The 23,520-nt window shown below is 43.3% G+C and overlaps 1 protein-coding gene across 1 annotated transcript in view; it reads left to right on the top strand.

Annotated features, from left to right (window-relative positions):
• Nucleotides 1-4,481: 4,481 nt before the first annotated feature.
• The window catches only part of LOC145394100 (zwei Ig domain protein zig-8-like), a gene marked incomplete at its 3' end in the record, with an annotated part of 56,081 nt that continues 37,042 nt past the window's right edge, over nucleotides 4,482-23,520 (top strand). Inside the window, exons 1-2 of the mRNA XM_080268079.1 lie at nucleotides 4,482-4,535; nucleotides 14,318-14,553. Coding sequence (XP_080124205.1) covers nucleotides 4,487-4,535; nucleotides 14,318-14,553 — 285 coding nt within the window. The remainder of the gene's footprint in view (nucleotides 4,536-14,317; nucleotides 14,554-23,520) is intronic.

A 23,520-nucleotide genomic window follows, 5' to 3' on the forward strand; every position in this document is an offset into this window, starting at 1 on the left:
GGGAGATAAAAGTAAATATGACAGGGTGATGGGGTGAGGGAGAGTGGAGCAAAGGAGGGAGGGAAGAGGAGGAGAGAGGGAGGGAGGGGAGGGGAGAGGCGCAATGGGAAGGGGAGGAGGTGTTTAGGTGGAGGGAGACAGAGGAGCGAAGAGGCGAAAAGAAAAGGATGACGGGAAAGGAAGAAAGAAGGGGAAAGGAGGAGGATGGGAGGAAGAGGAAGAGGAAGGAAAGGTGAAGGGGAAGGAAGAATGAAGTGAAAGGAATGAAGACTGGGAAAGAAGGAGGAGGAGGAGGAGGAATTACGGCAGTAGGCTAATTAAGGGAAGAAGGGAGGAAGAATGAAGGAAAAAGAGGAAAATATGAAAAACTGAGGTAAATGGAAGGAATGACGAGATAAGTAAAGAAATAGAGAGAAAAAGAAGGAAAATGAGGGGCATGAAAGAAGAGGAAGGAAAAGAAGGAGGAGGGAAATAAAGAGGATGAAAAACGGATGAGAAAGTAAAGGAATACGGAAGAAATGAAGGGAAAGGGTGTAAATGAGAGAAGAGGAAGGTAAGGAAGAGGGAGGAAAGTAAGGAGGAGGGAAAATTGGATGGAAGGAGGAGGGAAAATCTGATGGAAGGAGGAGGGAAAATCTGATGGAAGGAGGAGGGAAAATTAGAAGGAAGGATGAGGGAAAAGGAATAAAAGATAAGGGAAATCGGAAGGAAGGAGGAGGGAAAATTGGAAGGGAGAAGGAGGGAAAATTGGAAGGAAGGAGGGGGCAAATTTGGAAGGATGGAGGAGGGGAAATTGAAAGGATGGAGGAGGGAAAATTGGAAGGATGGAGGAGGGAAAACTGGAAGGAAGGAGGAGGAAAATTGGAAGTAAGGAGGAGGGAAAATTGAATGTGAGCAGAGTGTTAGGCCTATCCCCTGAGCAAAACCTATGAGTCTTAACGATGTAGGGTAAGCGGTTTAGGCCCTTACTCCACGAGATTGTATGCATAAATAACTTGCCAGATTACTTCATAAAGGTTGAGTGTGTGTGTGTGTATGTGTTCCCCTATATGTGTATGTATTTGTATATGCAGGTATGCATGTGTGTATACGTATGTACAGATGTATGTTTTATGTGCGTAGGTAGTTAAATAAGTATGTATGTGTGTATGTAGTTGGTAGGTAGTTAGGTAAGTTGGCAGGTAGGTAGGTATCTTGGAGTACGATATGCATGTGTAAATGTATGAGTGTATGTATGTATGCACAGACGCTACGATGATGAAAATAGATACAGTAATAAAAACAGACAGACCATCACTGTTAATTTTATAGCTTCGTATTAGTGACTTCACTCTTCCTACTGGTTTCTGCCATTCTTACAAAATTTCCTTCGGTCCTGCATGGCCAAGAGGAGGATGACTAAACTGGCGGCTATTATTTTGCTGGCCTTCTTTCCACCCCTTCAGTACCGGCGCATCCAGTTCATTACCCAGGCCAAGGAGGTTATGTTTTTGTCGGCGTTGGTTTTTTGTCTGTTTGCCTGTTAGCAGGATTACTCAAAAAGTTATGAACGGATTGTGCTGAAATTTATTGGAAGGGTAGGGTGTGGCCCAAGATACAATCCATTAGATTTTGGTGGTGACCAAGATCACCATCCGGATCCAGGAATTTTTAAAAGGATTCTTTACCACTGCGGGATAGTGGTAATTTTAACATTTTTTTCATCTAACTCGGTAAATAATGCCTTGGCGGAGGTTTGCAATCTGTTGCTCTTGTTTTATTCGTGTTATTTTCCAAGTTCATACAGTTTCGGAGAAACGTTTCGAACTTGAGAGTTTTATTATACTGCAACTTCCATTACCCTCCTTCGTAACCCCGTGTGCTTGATTTAACCTGACCATGATCTCTAACCCGTTTCTGCTCAGTTAACAGCCAAGTGTGGTCAGATTTTGCCAAGCGAGGGGATGGGGTGATGGGGGTTGATTTGACTTGGAAACTACCATACTCATTCCTCCCTCATAATAAAACCTCAAATTAAACCTCATCCAAGTTTCACGCAACCACGACTTAGTACCGAAGCTGGGTGAGGGGCCAGGTTATGTCAGACGAACACAAATCGCAAATCGATTCTTGGGTGCGCTCTCACGGTGAACAAAACTGCCTGGCAGAAGAAAAAAAATAATATATTACAAATGCGTCCGCAGGTTGAAGGTATAAAAACACTTTCTCAAGATGATCAGGTGCTGGAAGGGGAAGGCTTTTACCTGGCGACACTGTACTACAAAAGTCCCTCAATCCCCTCCTCCCCCCCTCCCCTAAAAGGAGAACGGTGGGACGCAGGACAACTCTGGTTTGTAGTCCGCTGGGTTCACGTTTGTGGCTGGGGTTGCAACTTCTCACTATTTCCTGCCAGTTTCTGCCGGACGGTTTGGTGGAGGGTAGGGGGCAGGGAGCAGCCCTTTGCCGTTTTATTCTTGTAGTTTATTATGTAGTGTCAATAGTTCATTCACTTTAATTTGGTGGAGAGCTCCGTCCTTTTCCTGTCTATTTCCCGTAGCTCAACGACAAAATAAGACAACAGCCACACCCTAGTATCCCGTCCACAGCACTTCTTCATGATTAGCACCATATTCTTTCGTTCATCTCTTGCCACAGCTCGGTACTGAAAATGGACCGAGGGCAATTCTACGCCAAGATAATGTGAACAGCAAATAATAACCAAGGAGACTCATTCCCACCTCATACGTAAGGCACACCAAACTGCACACCACCACGACTTTTAATACTGTAGGTGTGAGTTGCCCAGTTCCGTCAGATGAAGATAACGTGGGTCTGGAAATGAGTCTACACGCGAGTATATCAAGGAGCGCCAATACCTTCCCTCCTCTCCTCCGTTCGCCAAATTCTGCAGCCAAAACCAGGAGGAAAAACTGATAAGGACGCCAGGTTTTTATGTTGTGTGAAAAGGGGGAAAGGAGGAGGAGATGAAGGGAGGAGAGTAAACGAGGAAAGGGGGTGGAGGAACAATGGGAATGGAAAGGAAGAGACGGGATGGGAGAGAAAGAGAAAGGAAGGGAAGGGTTAAAAAAAAAAGACAGGGAAAGGTAAAAAATGGGGAAGAGGAAAGGAAGGAAAAGGAAGAGGCAGAAATGGGAAAAGGGGAAAAGAAATTGAGAGGAAGATTGAGAAAGGATGGGGAAGATGGAGAAAGAAAGGGAAGAGAAAGGAAGGCAAAGGCAGAGAAAGGAAGGGAAGGGTAGAGAAAGGAAGGGAAGGGTAGAGAAAGGAAGGGAAGGGTAGAGAAAGGAAGGCAAGGGTAGGAGGGAAGTGCAGAGAAATGAATGGAATGGTAGAGAAACGAAGGGAAAGGCTAGGGAAGGACAGGGAGGAGGGAAAGTAGAGGAAAGAGAGATGGCAAAGTAAGGTGAGAAGATAATAAGAAGTGAAGGAAGAGGGAAGGGAAGGAGGAAGAGGGAAGGGAAGAAGGAAGAGGGAAGGGAAGGAGGAAGAGGGAAGGGAAGGAGGAAGAGGAGGAGGGAGGATATTAATACTGGCATGATAGGGCGCTGCTCTGAGAGAAGCCAGAGGAGGTGGAAGGGAAGAAGATGGGAGGAGGAAGGGGGGAGGGGAGAGAATATGGGAGGAGGAAGGGAGGAGGGGAGAGAAGATAGGAGAGAGGAAGGGGAAGGGGAGAGAAGATGGGAGGAGGAAGGGGGGAGAGAAGATGGGAGGAGGAAGGGGGGAGAAATGGAAATACAGAATGGAAGGCACGGTAAGAGAAATGAAGAACTGAGAAGAAGTGAAGAAAGAGGAGGGGTAAAAGAACTAAGTGCAATGGAAAGGGGAAAAATAAAGAGAATAATGCAGTAAACAGGAAGGAAGGAGGGATGCATGAAGACGTAATGGTAGGCAGGAGGAAAGGAGAATGAAGGAGGAGGAGACATGGAAAAGGGAAAACAGAAGGATGGTGGAGGAGAGGAATGGACGGAGGGAAAGAAAGTAGAGAGAAAAAAGGTCCATACACGAGGGTATCCAGTTTCTCAGATCAAGTCACACATACACACACACACACACACACACACACACACACACACACACACATGAATGCACCCGCTGCAGCAAACAAACACACATGCATTCTCTCTCAAACCCTCCCTCCCTTCCTCCCTCTGTCTCTCTCTCTCTCTCTCTCTCTCTCTCTCTCTCTCTCTCTCTCACACACACACACACACACACTTTTTCCAAGCGTACTAGTGTGATCAAAATATTCCAATCAATGCATAAATCTCTCTCTCTCTCTCTCTCTCTCTCTCTCTCTCTCTCTAAAAGGATAACAGACTGCTCTTTCTCACTTTTTTCCTGACGGTTAATGTGGCTGAAATAATGGAAAAATATATGCACCATTAATTTCATTCTCTCTCTCTCTCTCTCTCTCTCTCTCTCTCTCTCTCTCTCTCTCTCTGCCTGTTTACTAATAATGACTGTTTGTTCCTTCCAGGGTTGCCAGATGTCGACAGTCGCCATGTTGCCAGCTCGTCTTCTGCTCCTTATATGGGGTAAGTCAGGGAGGAGGAGGAGGAGGAGGAGAGGCAGAAACGAGAATGAATAACTGAATGAATGAATGAATGAATGGAGGAGGAGGAGGAGGAGGAGGAGGAGAGGCAGAAACGAGAATGAATGACTGAATGAATGAATGGAGGAGGAGGTGGAGGAGGAGGAAAAGTAAAAGAGAGGAAGGAGAAGGTGAGAGGAAGACAGACGGAATGGAGATAGGAATGGAGGGGGAGAAGAGGGGGAAATTTGAGGGGAAGAAGAGAAGGAATGGTAATGGAATTGAGGGAATGATGGTGATGATAACAGGGAAAGGAGAAAAAAAAAAGAGAGGAGGAAAGAAAGGGGAAATGAAGGCGTTGAGGAAAAAAGACTGGAGAGAAAGTGGAAAAGAAGAGAAGAAGAACGAGAAAAGGGAGAGATGGAGGACAAGAGAAGACAAAACAGCTATGGAGGAGACGACGGGATGGGAAAAGAAGAGAAAAGAGGGAAGACAGAGAAGAGAGAAGGAGAAGAAAGGGGAGAAAAGAGAGCAAAAACACGACGAAAATGGAAGAAGAGAGAGATTATATACAGGAAAAACATGAGAAGAAGAGCAGAAGGAATGTGGATGGAAGAGAAAAAGAGGAAGGCAGAAAATAGAAGAGGAGAAACAGAAATTGGATAACAAAGAAGTAAATAGGATGTGGATAAAAAAAGAATGGGAATAAAGAGAAACGAATGTGTAGGAAGAGACAAGAAAGGAGAAAAAATGCAGAAGACGAATAGAGTGAAGACGTGAGAAACTTGTGTAATAATAATAATAATAATAATAATAATAAGATGATGATGATGATGATGATGATGATGAAAAAAAAAAAGATAATATGGGAGAAACAAATGAATAAAAGGAAGAAAGAGAATAAGGAAAAAAGAATTTGGAAGAAGATGAGAGGTACCGTAATAAATGGGAAACAAAAGCAGAAGATGAGAAGGAACGACGGAAAAATGAATGTGGACGAACAGAGAAAATAAACGAGAAATTAAAGTGAAAGGGAAGACCAACAAAGGAGAAATTATTATGAAAGAAGATGCAATAGAGGAAGTGTGGAAGAAGAAGAAGGAATAAAAGATAAAGGGTGAGAGATAAGAACAAACACTTATTTCATCAGTTCAAACCCTGAGACGCCACTATTGAGGTCAGGGAAGGTCAGACCAGGTAAGATTTGGCCAGGTGGAGCGAGGTGTGGTAAGGTTATGCTGTTATGTCCTATGTTTGGTTGGGACAGGGTATGCAATGTTAGGCCAAGTTTATAAAGGTTTAAATTGACTAGTGCATGTTAGTAGGTCACATTAAGTTAGACAGGGCTAAGTTAGGTTAAGCTAGGTTGGGTTAGGATAGGTACAGGCAGGATAGTTTAGGTTAGGCTAGGGTGTGTTAGGTTAGATAAGGTTCGGCTAGGTTATGTAAAGCCAGGTCAGGTAAGGTTAGGTTAAGTTAGGGTAGGTTACGGTGGGTTAATCTATGTTCAGCCTGGTCATGTCAGGTAGGGTTAGGGAGGGTCGGAACAGACTGGGTAGGGAAGCTAGGTTATATAAGGCTTGTTTAGGTCAATTTAGGAAAGGTTAGGCTAGATCAAATAGGGTCTAGGATTAATAAGGCCATATTCATTTAGCGTGGACCAGAATTTGAGGTCAGATCAGGTTAGGTCTGGTTAGGGAGGATTAGGTCAGGCTGGGCAAAATTCAGGGTTCTATTTACAACTGGACTGGACACCTCTTAACGCCTCTGTGTTTGCGATTTATTCTCCACGCTGCACCTCACTATCCTCCTGTGTTACTGATCCAAACTATTTCATTTTCAAAAGACAAAAATTTAAAAAAGGAAAACCCAGGCAGACGAGGTCATGTGGGGTCAGATGATTCAATTCCCTGTGGTTTTAGGTCAAGTGTCAGTCGTGTTGGATGTTGGGTTTGTGTTTCTCTCTCTCTCTCTCTCTCTCTCTCTCTCTCTCTCTGTAGCCTATTTATCTATATACCTAGCAAGCATATCAATTTACTTGCTGTGTTTGATTATGAACTGCATGTCCGTCTATGTCTTTAATCTCTCTCTCTCTCTCTCTCTCTCTCTCGTAGTAGTAGTAGTAGTAGCAGTAGTAGTAATAGTAGTAGTAGTACCGGTAGTAGCAGTAGTAAGGGAGTTAGCAGATCTACGTTAGCCATCCATCTACTCAGTCCTTAGAGCCATCAAACCATCCAGCCATTTATCTATCCATCTACCTAAGCATGTATTCAACTATCCATCCATTAATCCATCAATGTCTCAATCCCTCCTTATATCCACGTGTACCCCTATTTTTCTTTTCCATTAGCAGACTCATCCATCCATCCACCTATCCATCCATCCACCCATCCATCCATCCATCCATACGTGTACCCATAGCTCTCCTTCCCATTAGCATCATCCATCAACCTTTCCTTCTCTCCTTCACGCTCTGCTGAACACCAATACAACAGAGGGAGGGAGGGAGGGAAGGAGGAAGGGAGAGAGGGAAGGAGGGAGGGAGATTGGCACAAGATGAGATGACATGACAGACAAAACGAGACGACAGAGATATAGATCATTAGACGGCTCTGTGTGTGTGTGTGTGTGTGTGTGTGTGTGTGTGTGTGTGTGTGTGTGTGTGTGTGTGTGTGTGTGTGTGTGTGTGTGTGTGTGTGAGAGAGAGAGAGAAAGCTGGGGAATGGAGGAAGAGAGAGTATAAGGGACTGAAAACGTTGAGTGTTGAAAAAGAAAATAAGAGTGAGTACACAGACAGACAGACAGAGACAGAAAGACAGGCAGACAAGGCAGCCGGAGGAACAGACAGACAGGAAGACAGACAGAAAGGAACAATGAGAATACAAAGAGGGAGCAACTATAAATAAAAAATAAAAAAAAACATAAAAAAAGCATAATACAGAAAATATTTGTAGACTGAGAGCAAAGCGCGAGGTGTATGAATTTTAAGTGTTCCTGAAAGGCTACTTAAAGATTGAAACACGTGGAGGGAGAGAGAGAGAGAGAGAGAGAGAGAGAGAGAGAGAGAGAGAGAGAGAGAGAGAGAGAATGAGAAAAACAAGGAAAATATAAGGAAAGAAGATTGAAAACAATGAAAATACACTAATAGGAGGAGGAGGAAGAGGAGGAGGAGGAGGAAATAAGGAGGAGGAGGAAATAAGGAGGCGAAATTAAAACAAAGGAGGGAAGAGGAAATATTTCTGGCTTAAGGTGATGGGGAAGATGAATGGGAAAGAGAAGAACAGGAGGAAGAGGAAGGATGCGGAAGAGAAAAGAGAGAGAGGAGGGATGGAGCAAAAGTGCAGGGAAGCGGAATAAGGAAAAAAGAGGATTAGGGAAGAGGAGGAAAGAGAAGATAATGAGATGAGTGAAGACGAAAAGAAAGAAGGATGATGAAGAGGAGAAGAGAAGAAGGAAGGGGAAGACAGAAGAGAACGAGCTGAAGAAAGAAATGGGAAGAGGAATCAAAGAATAAAGGAAGAGCAAGAGAGAAATAGGAAGAGGACGGGGAAGAAAAAACGTAGATGGAAGACGACGAGAAGAGCAGGCAAGAAGAGAAAGGAAGAAGCATTGAAAGACAGCACAGGAAGAAAGAGAAGGAGAAGGAAGAGGGAAGAGGAGGTGGAAAGAAGAAAGCAGGAAGAGGAGGAGGTAAAGGAATGGAAGCACGCTGACATAAATGGAAGGAGATAATAAGATGTCAAATTTTGGCATGCTGGGAAGAGGAAGAGGAGGAGGAAAGAGGAAGAAGAGGAATGGGGAGGAATATGAGTGAGAACAGGAAGAAGAGGAAGGATGAAGAGGTAAATAAAAGGATGAATTGAGGATGGGGAACAAGAGGAAAGAGGAAGAGGAGGAAAGGGGAAGAGAAGGACGGACGGAGAGGTAAAAGAGAAGGAAGAATATAGAGGAATAGGAAGAGAAGGAAAGACGGAGAAGTAAAAGAGGAGGAGGAATACAGAGGAAGAGGAAGAAAGGAGATGAAAAAACAGGAAGAAATGGAAAGAGGAACAATAGGAATGGGGAAGAGACGGAAAGAAGAAGAGGTAAGAGAGGAGGAGAAATACAGAGGGAATAGGAGGAAAGGAGAAAAGAGGAAGAGAAGGAAAGAAGAGGAGGTAAAAACAGAAGGAGGAATACAGGGGAAGAGAGAGAAAGAGGAGGAGATAAACAGGCAATGATGAAGCAGGAAGAGGCAGGAGGAGGACAGGAAGGACAGAGGAAGAAAGTAAGAGGAGGAAAGGGGAAAATAAGATGAGGAAAAGGGAAAAGAGGGGTGTAAGGAAGTAAGAGGAGGGGGAAACACTAAGTAGAGAAAGGTGAAAAGAAAGAGGAGGAGAAAGGAGGAGACAGAAAGATGAAGAGAAAATGAACAAAAGAGAAGTGGGAAACGGGAAAAGGGGGAAAAATAATGAGGAATGATGAAGAGAAGAAGATCAGAGAAGAGAAAGAGAGGAAGAAAATACGAGATGAAGAGAAGCTTCGGGAAAAGAAGGAGAGGAGGAGGAGAAGGAGGAGGAAAGAAGGAGAACAAGGAAGAAGACATATAAATAACATGAGAAAAGCAAAGAAAAAATGAAGAAGGAAAAACAGGAAAATTGACAAAAGAAAGTCAAGAAAAGAAAACAAGAGAAGAGGAAGAAAAGGAATATGTGAGAAAAAGAAAATCCAGTAAAATGATAATGGATGGAAAATTAGGACTGCGATTGATATTACTGACACTGAGAGAGGAAGTAAAGAGGAGAAACGAGGAAAGAGGAGAGGAAGAAGAGAAGAGAAGTGAAACAGCAAGATGAGAGAGCGTGAGAGGATGAAGAATGATGGAAAAATATATATATGGAAGAAAGCGAAGAGGACGAGAGAAAACGGTAGGAGGAGAGCAAGAAAAGAGGACAAAGAAGGGCAGAACAGAGAAAAGAGAATAAAGATGTTTTTAAATGAAAGGAAAACTGATATAAGAGAAAAAGCAGGAACTAAACACGGATGAAAGAAAATAAGAAGACGATAGATGATGGAAGGGAGGAGAAGAGTGACAGCAATGATATGATAACAAGAGGGAAAATAGGAAAACAGGATAATAGGAATGCTAAAATGACAAAATAGGAGAAAAAGAAGGAAAAAGAGGAAAGAGGAGAAAGGAAGATATGTGACATGGGAAGAGACGAAGATTAAAACGAAGGAAGGAAAGAGAGAGAGAGAGAGAGAGAGAGAGAGAGAGAGAGAGAGAGAGAGAGAGAGAGAGAGAGAGGAGGAGGAGGAGGAGGAGGAGGAGCAGGGAAGAGATAGGAGCAAGGAGGCGAGGAAAATGAAAACGGAGGAGGGAAAATGTGGTAAAATTATTGTTAATGGAAAAAGAAAAGAGAAAAATAAGCGCAAAGAAAGAAAAGCAGAAAGAGAGGAAAAAGGGGAAGAGAAAAGAGGATGAGGAAAAGAAGGGAGGCGAAGAAAATAAAACTAGGAAAGACGACTAAATAAGGACAAAGAGACGAAGAGAGGAGAGAGAGGAAAAGGAAGAGGAAAGAAAGGCAATATATGAGGTGACGAGGAAACGGAGAAAAGAGAGGAAGGGAGGAGAGTAAAACTAAACACGAGAAGAAAGGACAAGAGGAAAGGGGAGGAAGAGAAGATTATGTGAAAAAGACGAGAAAGAGAGAATGGGAATAGCGGGAGAGAGAGAAAGGAGGAAGTAGAGAAGTAGAATGAGAAAAAAAAAGGAGGAAACAGGAAAATGAAAGGAAAGATGAGAGAAAAGGGAGGAAAAGTGTTGGTGTAGAGGTAAGAGGAAAGGAAAGGGAAAAGAAGACAGGAAAATGAAAAAGAGGAAGGTACATAGAATAAAGAAGAAATGAAACGAAGACATGAGAGGAATAGGTGAGGGGAGGAAGGAGGAGGAGAGAAGAGGGGTAGGAGGAGGAACAATGCTGATGTTTAAAGGGGAAAAGGAAGAGGCAAAGCTGAGAACTGATAAAGCGAAGGGGAAAAAAAAAAACTAGAGAAGGCAAGAAGAGAGCAAAAGATGATAGCAGAAGACCAGAGAGAAGAGAAAAGAAAGATAAAGAGAGGGAAAAAGAAGAGAAGAAGAGGCGATAAATGAAGAAGAAGTGAAGAGGAGGACAAGAGGAGAGACGAATACGAGAAGAGAGGGGTATAGAAGAGAATGAAGAGGAAGAAAGTGACAAAGAGAAGGGAGGAGATGAAGAAGAGGAGAGCTATGAAGATGATCAAGGAAGAGGAGCAGGTAAAATTTTGGTCTTTAGAGGGAAGAGGAAGAGGAAGAGGCCATCAGAAAATTCCTCTTTGGCGCGGCGACCATCAAATATTTTAATGCTGTCACGATTAAAGACGGAGAGAGAGAGAGAGAGAGAGAGAGAGAGAGAGAGAGAGAGAGACAGACAGACAGACAGACAGACAGACAGACAGACAGACAGACAGACAAAGAGAGGCAGAGAGAGAGAGAGAGAGAGAGAGAGAGAGAGAGAGAGAGACAGACAGACAGACAGACAAAGAGAGGCAGAGAGAGAGAGAGAGAGAGAGAGAGAGAGAGAGACAGACAGACAGACAGACAGAGAGACAGAGACAGACAGACAGACAGAAAGAGACAGACAGACAGACAGACAGACACAGACAAAGAGAGAGAGAGAGAGAGAGAGAGAGAGAGACAGACAGACAGACAAAGAGAGAGAGAGAGAGAGAGAGAGAGACAGACAGACAGACAGAGAGACAGAGACAGACAGACAGACAGAAAGAGACAGACAGACAGACAGACAGACACAGACAAAGAGAGAGAGAGAGAGAGAGAGAGAGAGACAGACAGACAGACAAAGAGAGAGAGAGAGAGAGAGAGAGACAGACAGACAGACAGAGAGACAGAGACAGACAGACAGACAGAAAGAGACAGACAGACAGAGAGAGAGAGAGAGAGAGAGAGAGAGAGAGAGAGACAGACAGACAGAGACAGACAGACAGACAGAAAGAGAGAGAGAGAGAGAGAGAGAGAGAGGGAGGGAGGGAGTGAGAGAGAGAGAGGGGGAGGGAGGGGGGAAGAATGAAGGAGGAGGGGGGGAGGGAGAGATAAGGAAAGAGATTAATGAAACTTAAGATTTTATCAACAAGCACTTTCCTCCCACGTCCGTCCTCTCTCTCTCTCTCTCTCTCTCTCTCTCTCTCTCTCTCTCTCTCTCTCTCACACACACACACACACACACACACACACACACAATGCAACACGAAGACAGTAATAACAAAAACAGCACCAAAACAAAATACCAATAACAGCAACAACAACCAAAACAACAACAAAACAACTCCAAAACAACAAAACAACAACAACTCCAAAACAACAAAACAACAACAACTCCAAAGCAACAAAACAACAACAACTCCAAAGCAACAAAACAACAACAACTCCAAAGCAACAAAACAACAACAACTCCAAAACAACAAAAAACTCCAAAACAAAACAACAACAAAACAACAACAAAGCAACAACACCAACTTCAGAGGACCGCATTCCGGGTCTGTCCCTCCCGGTAAACATCAAAGCCTTCACGAAACAAAGCCCACAAAAACAACAACACAGCAAGACAACAAAAAACACTCACATACACACACGCACATACTTACAGGTGCAAAAACGCGTATATGTGCACACGACTCACAGTTACACCCTCATATCTATTTACACTACGTTTACACCACACACACACACACACACACACACACACACACACACATACACACTATACATAACTAGGACCCTTAAAATGCACACACACATATACACCAACTCGAATGTACACACGGGATGTTTTTACACCTTTACACGCACATACAAACCGACACGCAGAGAGTACACACAAACACCCACAAAAAACACACACAGAAAACACTCACATACACACAAGCCGACGACCCTCGAGGATGCACACTCACATTTGCATACCCAACTATCACACACACACACACACACACACACACACACACACACACACACACACACACACACACTGGCCCCATTCACGCACCCTTAGGAGAAGTGTCCGGAATAATTAAGTGACCCAAAAATCTAGCTTTAAAACTTAGGGAAAACGCCGTCCTTTTCCTAACCTCTTGAGCACGACGATGACTTTTTACTTGAGAGAGAGAGAGAGAGAGAGAGAGAGAGAGAGAGAGAGAGAGAGACAGCTTGATCCGATTGGTGAAAGTTAGGTGCGGGTGAGAGAGGGTTAAGTGTGAACGGATAGAGTCGGGGGTGAGAAGGGGGGAAGTGGATGGAGGGGGTGTGGAGATGATGGAGGGGGTAGGGGTGATGGGCGTGAGGGGCAAAATGAAGGGGGAGAGGAGGGGGTAGTGAGGGTGTAGGAAGGGGTGGGGAAGACGGGTAGGGGAAGGGGAAGGGAAAGGTGAGGAGGAAGACATGAAGGCAAAAAGAGAGAGAGAGAGAATACAGGCAGGGGAATGGGGGGTTAGGAAGGGTAAGTATGAGAAGGTAAGGTAGGGGAAGGGAAGAGGGGTAAGGAGGAAACATAAGGGGAAGGAGAAAGTAGATGTGAAGAGGGGTGAGGGGAGACGGAGAGGGAAGGTGAGGGAAAGCAGTAGGAGGAAAAGGGGTCGAGGTGAGAGGGTATGTATGAAGAGAGGTAAGGGGAGGGGAGGGGAAGTGAGAGGGGGAAGGGGAGGGGAGGGGAGGGGAAGATGAGGGGGATAAGGAGGGGGGTCTAAGTTGTGAGAATTGCTACCTTTTTACCATTACAAGAGAGACACCTGAATCCACACAGCAAAGTTACCTGATAATGTTGGAGGTCTGGGCCCTAATGTTGGTAGTTGTGGTGGGGAATGGTGGTAGTTGGGGAGGGTGATGGTGGTAGTTGTGGTGGGCAATGTTGGTGGTTGTGGTGAGGGATGCTGGTAGTTAGGTGGGTGATGTTGGTAGTTGTGGCGGTGCTGTTGGCGGTAATGTTGGTAGTTGTGGTGGGTCATGTTGGTGGTTGTTGTGGTAAAATGTTGGTAGTTGTGGTGGGTGATGGTGATAAATTTTGGTAGGTGATGTTGGTAGTTGTGGCAATGATGTTGGTCGTTGTGGTAGGAATGTTGATGATTGGTTGGAATTAACATGAGGGAAGGCAAATACACTCAGTGGAGAGGAATCACTAAAAAAACGACAGAGAGAGAGAGAGAGAGAATCACACCCACACCATCCTTCTCTATGCAACTCTCACCTTTATATGCAACCCTCCGACGCTGCTGGCAAAACAACACAAGCCTTGCATGTCTGTCTTGCATCAGTAAATCTATAGTCCTTTGATCTTAACCTGACCCAGATAGTTGTTATTTTGCAGCTTATTCCACGTTGCTCAATGACGGAAACGAGACAATGCTACGGGTCTACATCATTTCCGCTGCACTTCTTCGTGACCAGCACCATATCCTTGTGTTACTACAGTCTTACACAGCGGCATTCAAGGTGGAGAGATGGCAATGTTTCACCTATTTAAAGTGAACAGCGTCTATCAAAACCTCTACGCTGACCAAGATCCCTAACCCCTTTTTTTTTAGCTCGGTGGATGTCAGTTGTAGTCAGACTGGAGGATGGATTTGACTAGCAACCAAGGAGACTCATTCCTACCATATAATTAATGCCCATCGAATTTCACTTAATACAGGCTTCGTTTTTAGTCTTAGCAGTGGCCCAGTTCCGTCAGATGAAACAAAAAAAAACTGACGATAACTATTTTAACATTTTTTCAGCCGTGAGTGGACGAGAGAGCGTGGGCAACATCACCCTCCCCCTCGGCGCCCTTCCCTCGTCCACGCCCCCGGCCGGAGACCCACCCAACCCCCTGGAGGCGCACCAGACGTCGTTCCCCGGCCGGGTGTCTGCCACGGCGCCCTACATCGACCCCGCCACGCCGACCAAGGTGAAGGCCTACGCAGGGACCACAGCCTTCATCCCCTGCATCGTGAATAATCTGGGACAGAGATCGGTGAGTGGCGGGGACTGAGAGTTGGCTGGATGGGTAGACTGATAGATAGAGACGGGAAGATGGAGATAGATAGAGTGTTAAGTAGATAAGGTAGATAGACAGTTAAGTAGATAAATAGATGGATGGATAGATACTGAGATAAATAGACACATAAATGGTGGATCGACGGATAAATACATACATAATAATATGGACAGACAGACATACAGAGATAGTCAGGAAGGTAGGTAGGTACACACAAACATACACACATGCATACTGTACATACACTCATACATACATACATATAATCATACATACATACACATACGACAAACCAACAGACAGCGAGAAAATCTTCAATTTGCTAATCATATGCATACTTCGAACTCGTGAAAATCTACGTCGCCACTACCCACATTTCACTTACTCCTCCTCCTCCCCCTACTCCTCAGATATTTTTTCCTTCCTCCGTTCGTTTTATTTTCCGTACAATACAGAGAGAGAGAGAGAGAGAGAGAGAGAGAGAGAAGGGGGAGGGAGACTCAGTGGCCATTTGGACGTAAAGATGTGACTACCTGAGTGTATTAATAATTTTCCTGCTCTCATTATTATTATTATTATTATTATTATGAGAGAGAGAGAGAGAGAGAGAGAGAGAGAGAGAGAGAGAGAGAGAGAGAGAGAGAGGAGGGGGAACTGAAATGAAAAGAAAAGAGAGGAAAATGGAAGAAGGCAGGGGAGTGAAGGAGGGGGACGGAAAGTAGAGGGGAGATAAGAGAGAAAAAGAAAAAATGATAAAGGAAGAGAGAAGGGAGGAGAAGAATGGGAGGGGCTGGAAAGAATACGAAGCAGACTGACACAAGGGAAGGAAAATAATGAGGAACGAAAGGAAAGTGAGAGAGTAGACACAAAGAAAGAAAAATACTGAGAAAAGAAAGTGAGAAAGAAGACACTAAGAAAAATACTGAGAAAAGAAAGTGAGAAAGAAGACATCAAGAAAAATACTGAGAAAAGAAAGTGAGAAAGTAGACACAAAGAAAGAAAAATACTAAGAAAGGAGAGTGAGAAAGTATAGACAAAAGAAAAATACTGAGAAAAGAAAGGAAAAAGAGAAACAAGACACAAAGAAAAATACTGAGAAAGGAAAGTGAGAGGGTAGGGCGAGAGAACACGGAGTGGGAAGGATAGAGAGAGAATAAGTTATGAGAAGAGGAAGGAGAGGACTGAGGAGAAGTGGAGAGGGGAAATGGGAGGGGTGAGGAAGGAGAGGAAATATATATATAGAGAGAGAGAGGAGAGGAAGAAGAAAAAACGAAGACATCAGCACGAAAAATGTGAAGGAAAAAAAGAGAGAGAGAAAGAATAAGAGAACGTATGAAGAGGAAAAGGAAGAAGAAAGAAAAGAGGAGCAGAGGAGGAGATGAGAAGGGAAAGTAACAACGAATAAACATACTGAAAAGAAGGAAAGGAAGAGAACAGGTAAAGGTAGGAGAAAGGGAAGATGGGAAGGAGAGACGCAGTAGGAAATAAAGAGGGAGTCAAAAAAAGGATGCTAAAAAGAAACACAAAGAAGAAAATCAAGGAAGAGGAAGGAAAGAAGGAAGGACAAGTTAAAAAGGTGAAAAGGATTAAAGAAAAGAGGAATAAGAGAAGAAGTAGAAGAAGAGGAAGGCAATGAGATAACAGATGATAACAGAAACGGAAATTGAAGAAAAAGATAAAGACAGGATGGCGACGAGAAAGACAGGAAGAGACGGGAAGAAGAGGAAAGGAAACAAAAGGGGGGAAAGAGGCGAGGGGAAGAAGGGAAAAAGGTGGAAGAGGAGGAGAGGAAGAGGGGAAGGACGAGGAGGAGGAGGAAGAAGAGTGTCAGGTACGGCGCCTTATATCGTACACAGGACAGCCATCGGTGAGAGAGAGAGAGAGAGAGAGTGTGTGTGTGTGTGTGTGTGTGTGTGTGTGTGTGTGTGTGTGTGTGTGTGTGTGTGTGTGTGTGTGTGTGTGTGTGTGTGTGTGTGTGTGTGTGTGTGTGTGTGTGTGTGTGTGTGTGTGTGTGCGTGCGTGCGCGCGCGAACCAAAATTACATGAAAATATTTGAGGCAGGAAAACAAACAATGCAAAGAGGAATATAAATGACCTTATCAGAGACAAAGAAGAACACACGAGGAAACGGAAGAGGAGAGCAAGAAACAACACACACACACACACACACACACACACACACACACAGCGGCTGGACGGCGAGGAATAACAAAATATCAGTCTTCAAACAAAACAAGCAGTGCGAGTGATTTGCATAATAAGACAATCACAGAACACACACCTTACGATCCTTAATGATGCTCTGGCCTAATGAAAAAGCCATCCTTCTTTAATTACAGAATCTTAATAATAGGATGACAAAGAAGGCAGCTCTCCCCCACCCTCCACCACCCCCGTCAATTATCAATACAACATTTTGCAAGAACTAAAATGTCGAAAGGAATTTTTAAAGGAAAGTCTGATTTTATGTAATGAATATGAGATACTTAAAACAGGTCTAACACTGCTAAAGGAGCATTTATTTTTCTTTTACTTTTAAAGGTGATAATTTATACCGGAGAGAAAAATTAAAATGGCATTACCTTTTTAGCGCTTTTCACTCTCTCTCTCTCTCTGTAAACAGATATAGATACATACATACATACATATACATACATACATACATATATACATAAACAGACAGACAGACAGATAGACAGATAGAAATATTATAGCGACATTGGAAGCCCACACGTTAATCATGCCCAACTGCTTCATCCTAGATACAATCGAGAGAGAGAGAGAGAGAGAGAGAGAGAGAGAGAGAGAGAGAGAGAGAGAGAGAGAGAGATATATGCGATAAAATAACAAGAAAAAGACAACGAAAGACTGGAGAATATTTAAGAAAAATCAGAGGAGAAGGAAGGAGTGGGGGAGAAAGAAAATCAAATTATAAAGTAAAAAAATGAAAAAGCAAAGACAAGGAAAGAAGAAAACGAAGAATAAACACAGAAAAAGCTAAAAAAAAAAAAAAAAAAAAAAAGTTAAAGAGAGACGAAGAAAAACGAAATAAAATGAAGAAACGGAAAGAGAAAGTGAAGAGTAAAGAAAATACAAAGGTGAGAAGGAGGAAGACTGAGGAGGAGGGATGGAGGGAGAAGGGTAGGAGAGAGGCTGGAGTGACAGGGAGCAAGAGATACGAGGAAGGAGAGAAAAAAAGGGTGAGTGAGAGGGGGGGAGAGAAAGGCATAGATAACAAGGGGAGGGAAATGGAGAAGGAGGGACTAGAAGGTGAGAGAGTGAAGGAAGGATGGAAGGAGGGATAAAAGAATGAATGAAAGAAGGCAAGAAGGAAGGGACGGAGGGAAAATGGAAAAACAGAGAGACAGAAGGAGAGAAAAAGGAGTGAGCGAGAGATGGAAACAGAAGGAGGGAAGAGAAGCAGAGAGAGAAGAAGGAAGGAAGGAAGGATAGATCAAGAACAGGAGTCACAATGAGGGAAGAAAAGAAGGGTCAGAATAAACGACTCTGGGAGATGATGGCTAAGAAAGGAAGGAAAAGAGAAACAAAATGGGAGAGACGGAGAAAAGAAGAAGGAAAACTGAAAGAAGGAAGGAAGGAAGGAATGAGTGAGATGCAAAGATGGAGGATATGAAGAGAATAAATACGAGGAAGGAGGAAGGATAAAAACAGGGAAAGAAAAACAGAAAAATCTGAAAAGAAAGGAAGAAAGGACAGAACTAGCTACCTACTCTTATTGGGTAGCTACGATAAGCAAGCTTCGCCAGATGTATAAGGTAATTGTAATATAAACAAGATCTGAAGACCTTAAGGTAACGTCTCGTTTAACATCAGCAAGGGATCTGAAGACAAAAGTGCCGAAGAACGCCAGTGCAAATTTTACGTTTGTCTCAATCACTGGCTAACTATACGCTTACCTGTAACTATACTCCTTTCAGATCATAAGAGGGACCATAGCTATTTATCTGTAAAGTTACAGATTTAAAGCTTTTATGGTTTTCTCTAAAACGTGTTGCAAAGAAAACACTGAACAGATTTGATTTCGGTATTTTCCACTAAGCTATATATATCGCATGATGTTAATGCAAGATTATTCAGAAATCATTTTTATCATAGGACTTTCAACCAAGTAGCTGTATCTCAATTCGTTTCTGAGATATTTCAATTTCAAATATGCAATTTTTAGAATAATAATGAGTACATCACCTTCAAAAATAGGTCAAGGTCATGTATATTTGGCACAAGGACTTGGGTTACCCTAGGGTACCTTCATGTGTAATATCACCAAAACTGAAGAAAGAAAGGGCAAAGGAATATAATAGTTCTGACGAAAACAAGAAAATTCCCAGTTTATTTGGCGATGCTTAATGAGTTGGGGAGGGAGGGAAAGGGCATCAGTATTGACAAGGGAGGAGAGAAGGAAGGAATAGGAGGAAAAAGGGAGAGAAGAAAGGAATAAGAGGAAAAAAAAGAAAAGAACAGTGTGAAGAAAACAGGAGAGGGGAGGAACGAAACAAAAAATGTAGAAGACCATGACTGTGTGTGTGTGTGTGTGTGTGTGTGTGTGTGTGTGTGTGTGTGTGTGTGTGTGTGTGTGTGTGTGTGTGTGTGTGTGTGTGTGTGTGTGTGTGTGTGTGTGTGTGTGTGTGTGTGTGTGTGTGTGATTCAATTGAGCTGTACACAAACCACACATCACTTTCTTGTCAATGCAAAACTTAAGTAAAAAAAAATAATAATCTGAATGAAAATAAAGAATCTCTATCTTACGGAACACTACTAGCGGATTACTTGCAGAGGTCAGGAAAAAATGTGTGGAAATGAAAAAGGCAATGAGAGATGGAAGGAAATGAGGGAGGAGGGGAGGAAGGAAATAGTAGATAGGAGAGGGAGGATGGGTGGATAGGAGGGGGAGAGGGAGGGAAGAATGGATAGGAGAGGAGGAGCGGGAGGAAAGGAATGGATACGAGAGAAAGAAAGGGAGGGAAGAGTGAAGAGGAGAGGAGGAGAGGGAGGGAAGAGTGCATAGGAGAGGAGGAGAGGGAAGGAAGAGTAGTTAGGAGATGAGGGGAGAGAGGAAAGAATGGAGAGGAGAGGAGGTGATGAAGGGAGAGGGAAAAGAGGAGAGAATAAGAAGTAAAATAGGAGACGAGGCTTTAAGGAAAGAAGGAGGAAATAAGGAGGAAAAGGAGGAGAAGAGGTAGGCATTAAAAGGAAGAATGGTAAAAGGAAAAAGGGAAAAGAGGGTATATTAAGAAAAAAAAAAAAAACAGGAGACAGGGACGAGGGAGAACGAAGGAAGAGAAAAAGATGGTGGGTACAAAGAGAGAGAGAGAGAGAGAGAGAGAGAGAGAGAGAGAGAGAGAGAAATACTGACAGAAAGACAGACAGACTAGCACAGATATATAGACAGACAGATAGATAGACGCATATTGATAGATAGATAGATACTGACAGAAGACGCAGACTAATTAATAGATAAATAGATACATACCATTACGTCACTGCTCAAAAAAACACCCCCGCTAACACCATCACGCCAATCTTCCAATGCAATAACACCGGCATCATTCAGTATAGACGGTTCGGCATCAGCGCCCAAGTGGTGATATGCGAAGGTTTGTGTGGCGCCATCCGGAGGAGCGTGGGAGGATTGGTGAAACTCAGGGAACGGGCTGCTTAGTTTATGTTCAGAGAGAGAGAGAGAGAGAGAGAGAGAGTAGAGAAGTCGTAGTTTTCCTCTCTCTCTCTCTCTCTCTCTCTCTCTCTCTTACATTGCCTTTCTTCCATTTTTTCTCCCTTCCTCTTTCGCTTTTTTTCTTCCCCGTTCTTCCTCTCCCATTCACTCCATCTCCATCATTTCCTCCCTCATTCTCCTCCTTCCCTTCTTTCCTCCTCCTCTCATCTCTCCTTCTCTTCTCTTCCTCCTTCGTTTTCTCTCGCTCTTCTCTCTTTCCTCCCTCCTTCATTCTCTTTTTTTCCCCCTCCTTCTCTTCCTTCTTTCTTTCCTTCCTTCCTCCCTCCCTCCCTTCTTTCCTTCCTTCCTTCCTTCCTTCCTTCCTTCCTTCCTCCCTCCCTCCCTCCCTCCCTCCCTTCTTTCTTTCCTTCCTTCCTTCCTCCCTCCCTCCCTCCCTCCTCTTCCCTATGCACTGAAAATATGAAGATTCTGTATGCATAGAGAATTCTTTGTAGCTGAGCCTGGCCTCTCTCTCTCTCTCTCTTTTCATTTTCCTCTTTCCTCTCTTCTTTTATCCCTCTGTTCTATCTCACTCTTTCTTCTCCCTCACTCAACCGCCCCCCCCCCTCTTCCCCTCTCTTTCCAGCCTCACGCTTCCTCTCTCCTCCCTGTCTCCTATATCACTCTTCCTCATCTCGCTTCACGGGTGGAGGTACTCAAGTGGTACGCAAGTGGACAGCTTACCGAAAGGACGCGAAACCAATTCTAGGTGGGGCAGGGAACCGTGTGAAGATATTAAGTTCGTACAATAATAATAATAATAATAATAATAATAGTGGTGACTGTAGTAGTAGTAGTAGTAGTAGTAGTAGTAGTAGTAGTAGTAGTAGTAGTAGTAGTAGTAGTAGTAGTAGCAGCAGCAGCAGCAGCAGTAGTAGTAGTAGTAGTAACAATAATAATAATAATAATAATAATAATAATAATTATTATTATTATTATTATTATTATTATCATTATTAATTATTATTATTATTATTATTATTATTATCATTATTATTATTATTATTATTATTTGATGCTAAGTGGGGGCGCTCACCATCCACTCGCTCGATGTAGTGCTGCTTTGGGTGTCTGCTCTTTCCTCTCTTCCATCCCTCCTCTTCTGTCTTACGTTCATTCTTTCCTCTTTCTTCTGCCTTCGGGTGACTTTACACTCCCTCCTCTGTCTTTCTTTCCTCTTCTTTCTGCCTATGGGTGACTCTAAACTGAGTGACAAGCCAAATGGTTTCCTGTACACCAGGAAACCATTTACTACGCTGGGTGGCAACCATATCACCAAATTATGGCGCCTGGTGGTTTACTGGGTAATTAAGGTGCCCCAATCGGATTGAACCTGTGTAAGTTTCTATCCAAGGAGTGGTTGGGGTTTATTGCTCACGTAATGCCACTCAGGAATGAGTGAGGCTGGTCACTCTCATCTTAAATGTCAAGACCAACTTGCCTAGCCTCGGGTTCCTACGCTCCTCATTGGGCGTCATAGGATTGGATGATGGACGGATTGATTATTATTATTATTATTATTATTATTATTATTATTAAAACAACAACATTCATGGTGCTGGTGGTGGTGCTGGTGGTGGTGGTGGTGCTGGTGGTGATGGTAATATTAACATTAATATTAGTAATAATAAAATAACAAAAACTCACCTAATCTTTTTCATAATTAATCTACAAGTCACAAAAAAAGTCCCCGCCAATATCATCACATCCGTCATCAATAAGACAGCCCTAGCATGCCTTCAGTATGGACGGTGGGTACTGGTGCCGATGTGGTGATATGTGATGTTATAGGAGGGGCATGTATTCAGTATGGACGGTGGGTATTGGTGCCGACGTGGTGATATGTGATGGTATGTGCGCTATCTAGTGAGCGTAGGGGCATAGCAGAATCTCTATCTATCTCTCTCTCTCTCTCTCTCTCTCTCTCTCTCTCCTGTCCAGCTGGCCTACCATTAATAAATCTAATTAATAACTACAATTAACGGAAGGGAGGTAGGCTTCATCAGGATCAAATATTAAATGGTTTATGAGAGAGAGAGAGAGAGAGAGAGAGAGAGAGAGAGAGAGAGAGAGAGAGTTATCCTCCACTCACATCTTTCTCCTGCCTTCTTTCTCTTCCTTCCTCTCTTCTCCCTACTCTTGTCTGCTTTCGTCTCTTTGCGTATTTCTCCCCCACTGAAAAAAAAAAAATCCCTCTCCTCTCTTCTCTTCTTCTCTCTTGCCTCTCCTCTCCTTTCCTCTCTCATCCTTCACCATTATCTTTCCTCTTCCTTTCCATTAATTTCTATATTCTCTCCTCTCTTCCCTCTTTCTTCTTCTTCCTCTCTTCCCTCTCTCTTCTTCTTTCCTCTCTTCCATTTCTCTACTTCTTCCTCTCTCCTTCTTTTCTCCTTTCCACTCACATTATTTCCTCCTCCTCTTTCCTATCATTTTTCTCTTATCTCATATCTTTCACTCGTATCTGTCACACTTTTCTTCTCATTTCGCCCTCTCCATTTTTTTTTTTTAAATCTTTACTTCTCCTCTTCTTTCAACCTGCAACATTCCTTCTCCTCCAATCCTCTTCTTTCCTCTCCTCTCTTCTCCTCTCTTTTTTTTCCCCCTCTCCTTCTATTCTTTATCCCAACTTCATTTACTCTCTCTCTCTCTCTCTCTCTCTCTCTCTCTCTCTCTCTCTCTCAAACACGTTCACCCAAAGAATAACTCACAATATATTTTTCTCCTCGGACATGCAAAACATATTTCGCTAAAAAGTTTGAACGATGCGCGTAATTAAAAATGGTTTCTCTCCTCGCAGGTAGTTCATACACCTGCCCCACACCTGACACCCACACCTGTCCCTCCACACCTGTCCTTCACTGTCCCCCACTTCTGTCCCCCCACACCTGTCCTCCCACATGTCCCCCACACCTGTCCCTCAGTGTCCCCACACCTTCCACACACCTGTCCCACACCTGTCCTCCACCTGTCCCTCACAACACGCCTGTTATTATAAACCTTGATTGGTCTCTGTTCACACCTGTCTGGTCTATTCTACAGCTGTTATATTCCCACCTCTCTCTCTCTCTCTCTGTATGTATATATATATATATATATATATATATATATATATATATATATATATATATATATATATATCCATCCATTTTCAACTACTTACTGGTGAAGTCCCCCTGGATCTGTAGTGGAACTTGTCCATTATTTATGGA

The sequence above is a fragment of the Coenobita brevimanus genome, chromosome 26 (genome assembly GCF_032717465.1).
Source record: "Coenobita brevimanus isolate Jiangsu-jjx chromosome 26, ASM3271746v2, whole genome shotgun sequence".
Classification (NCBI taxonomy): Eukaryota; Metazoa; Arthropoda; class Malacostraca; order Decapoda; family Coenobitidae; genus Coenobita; species Coenobita brevimanus.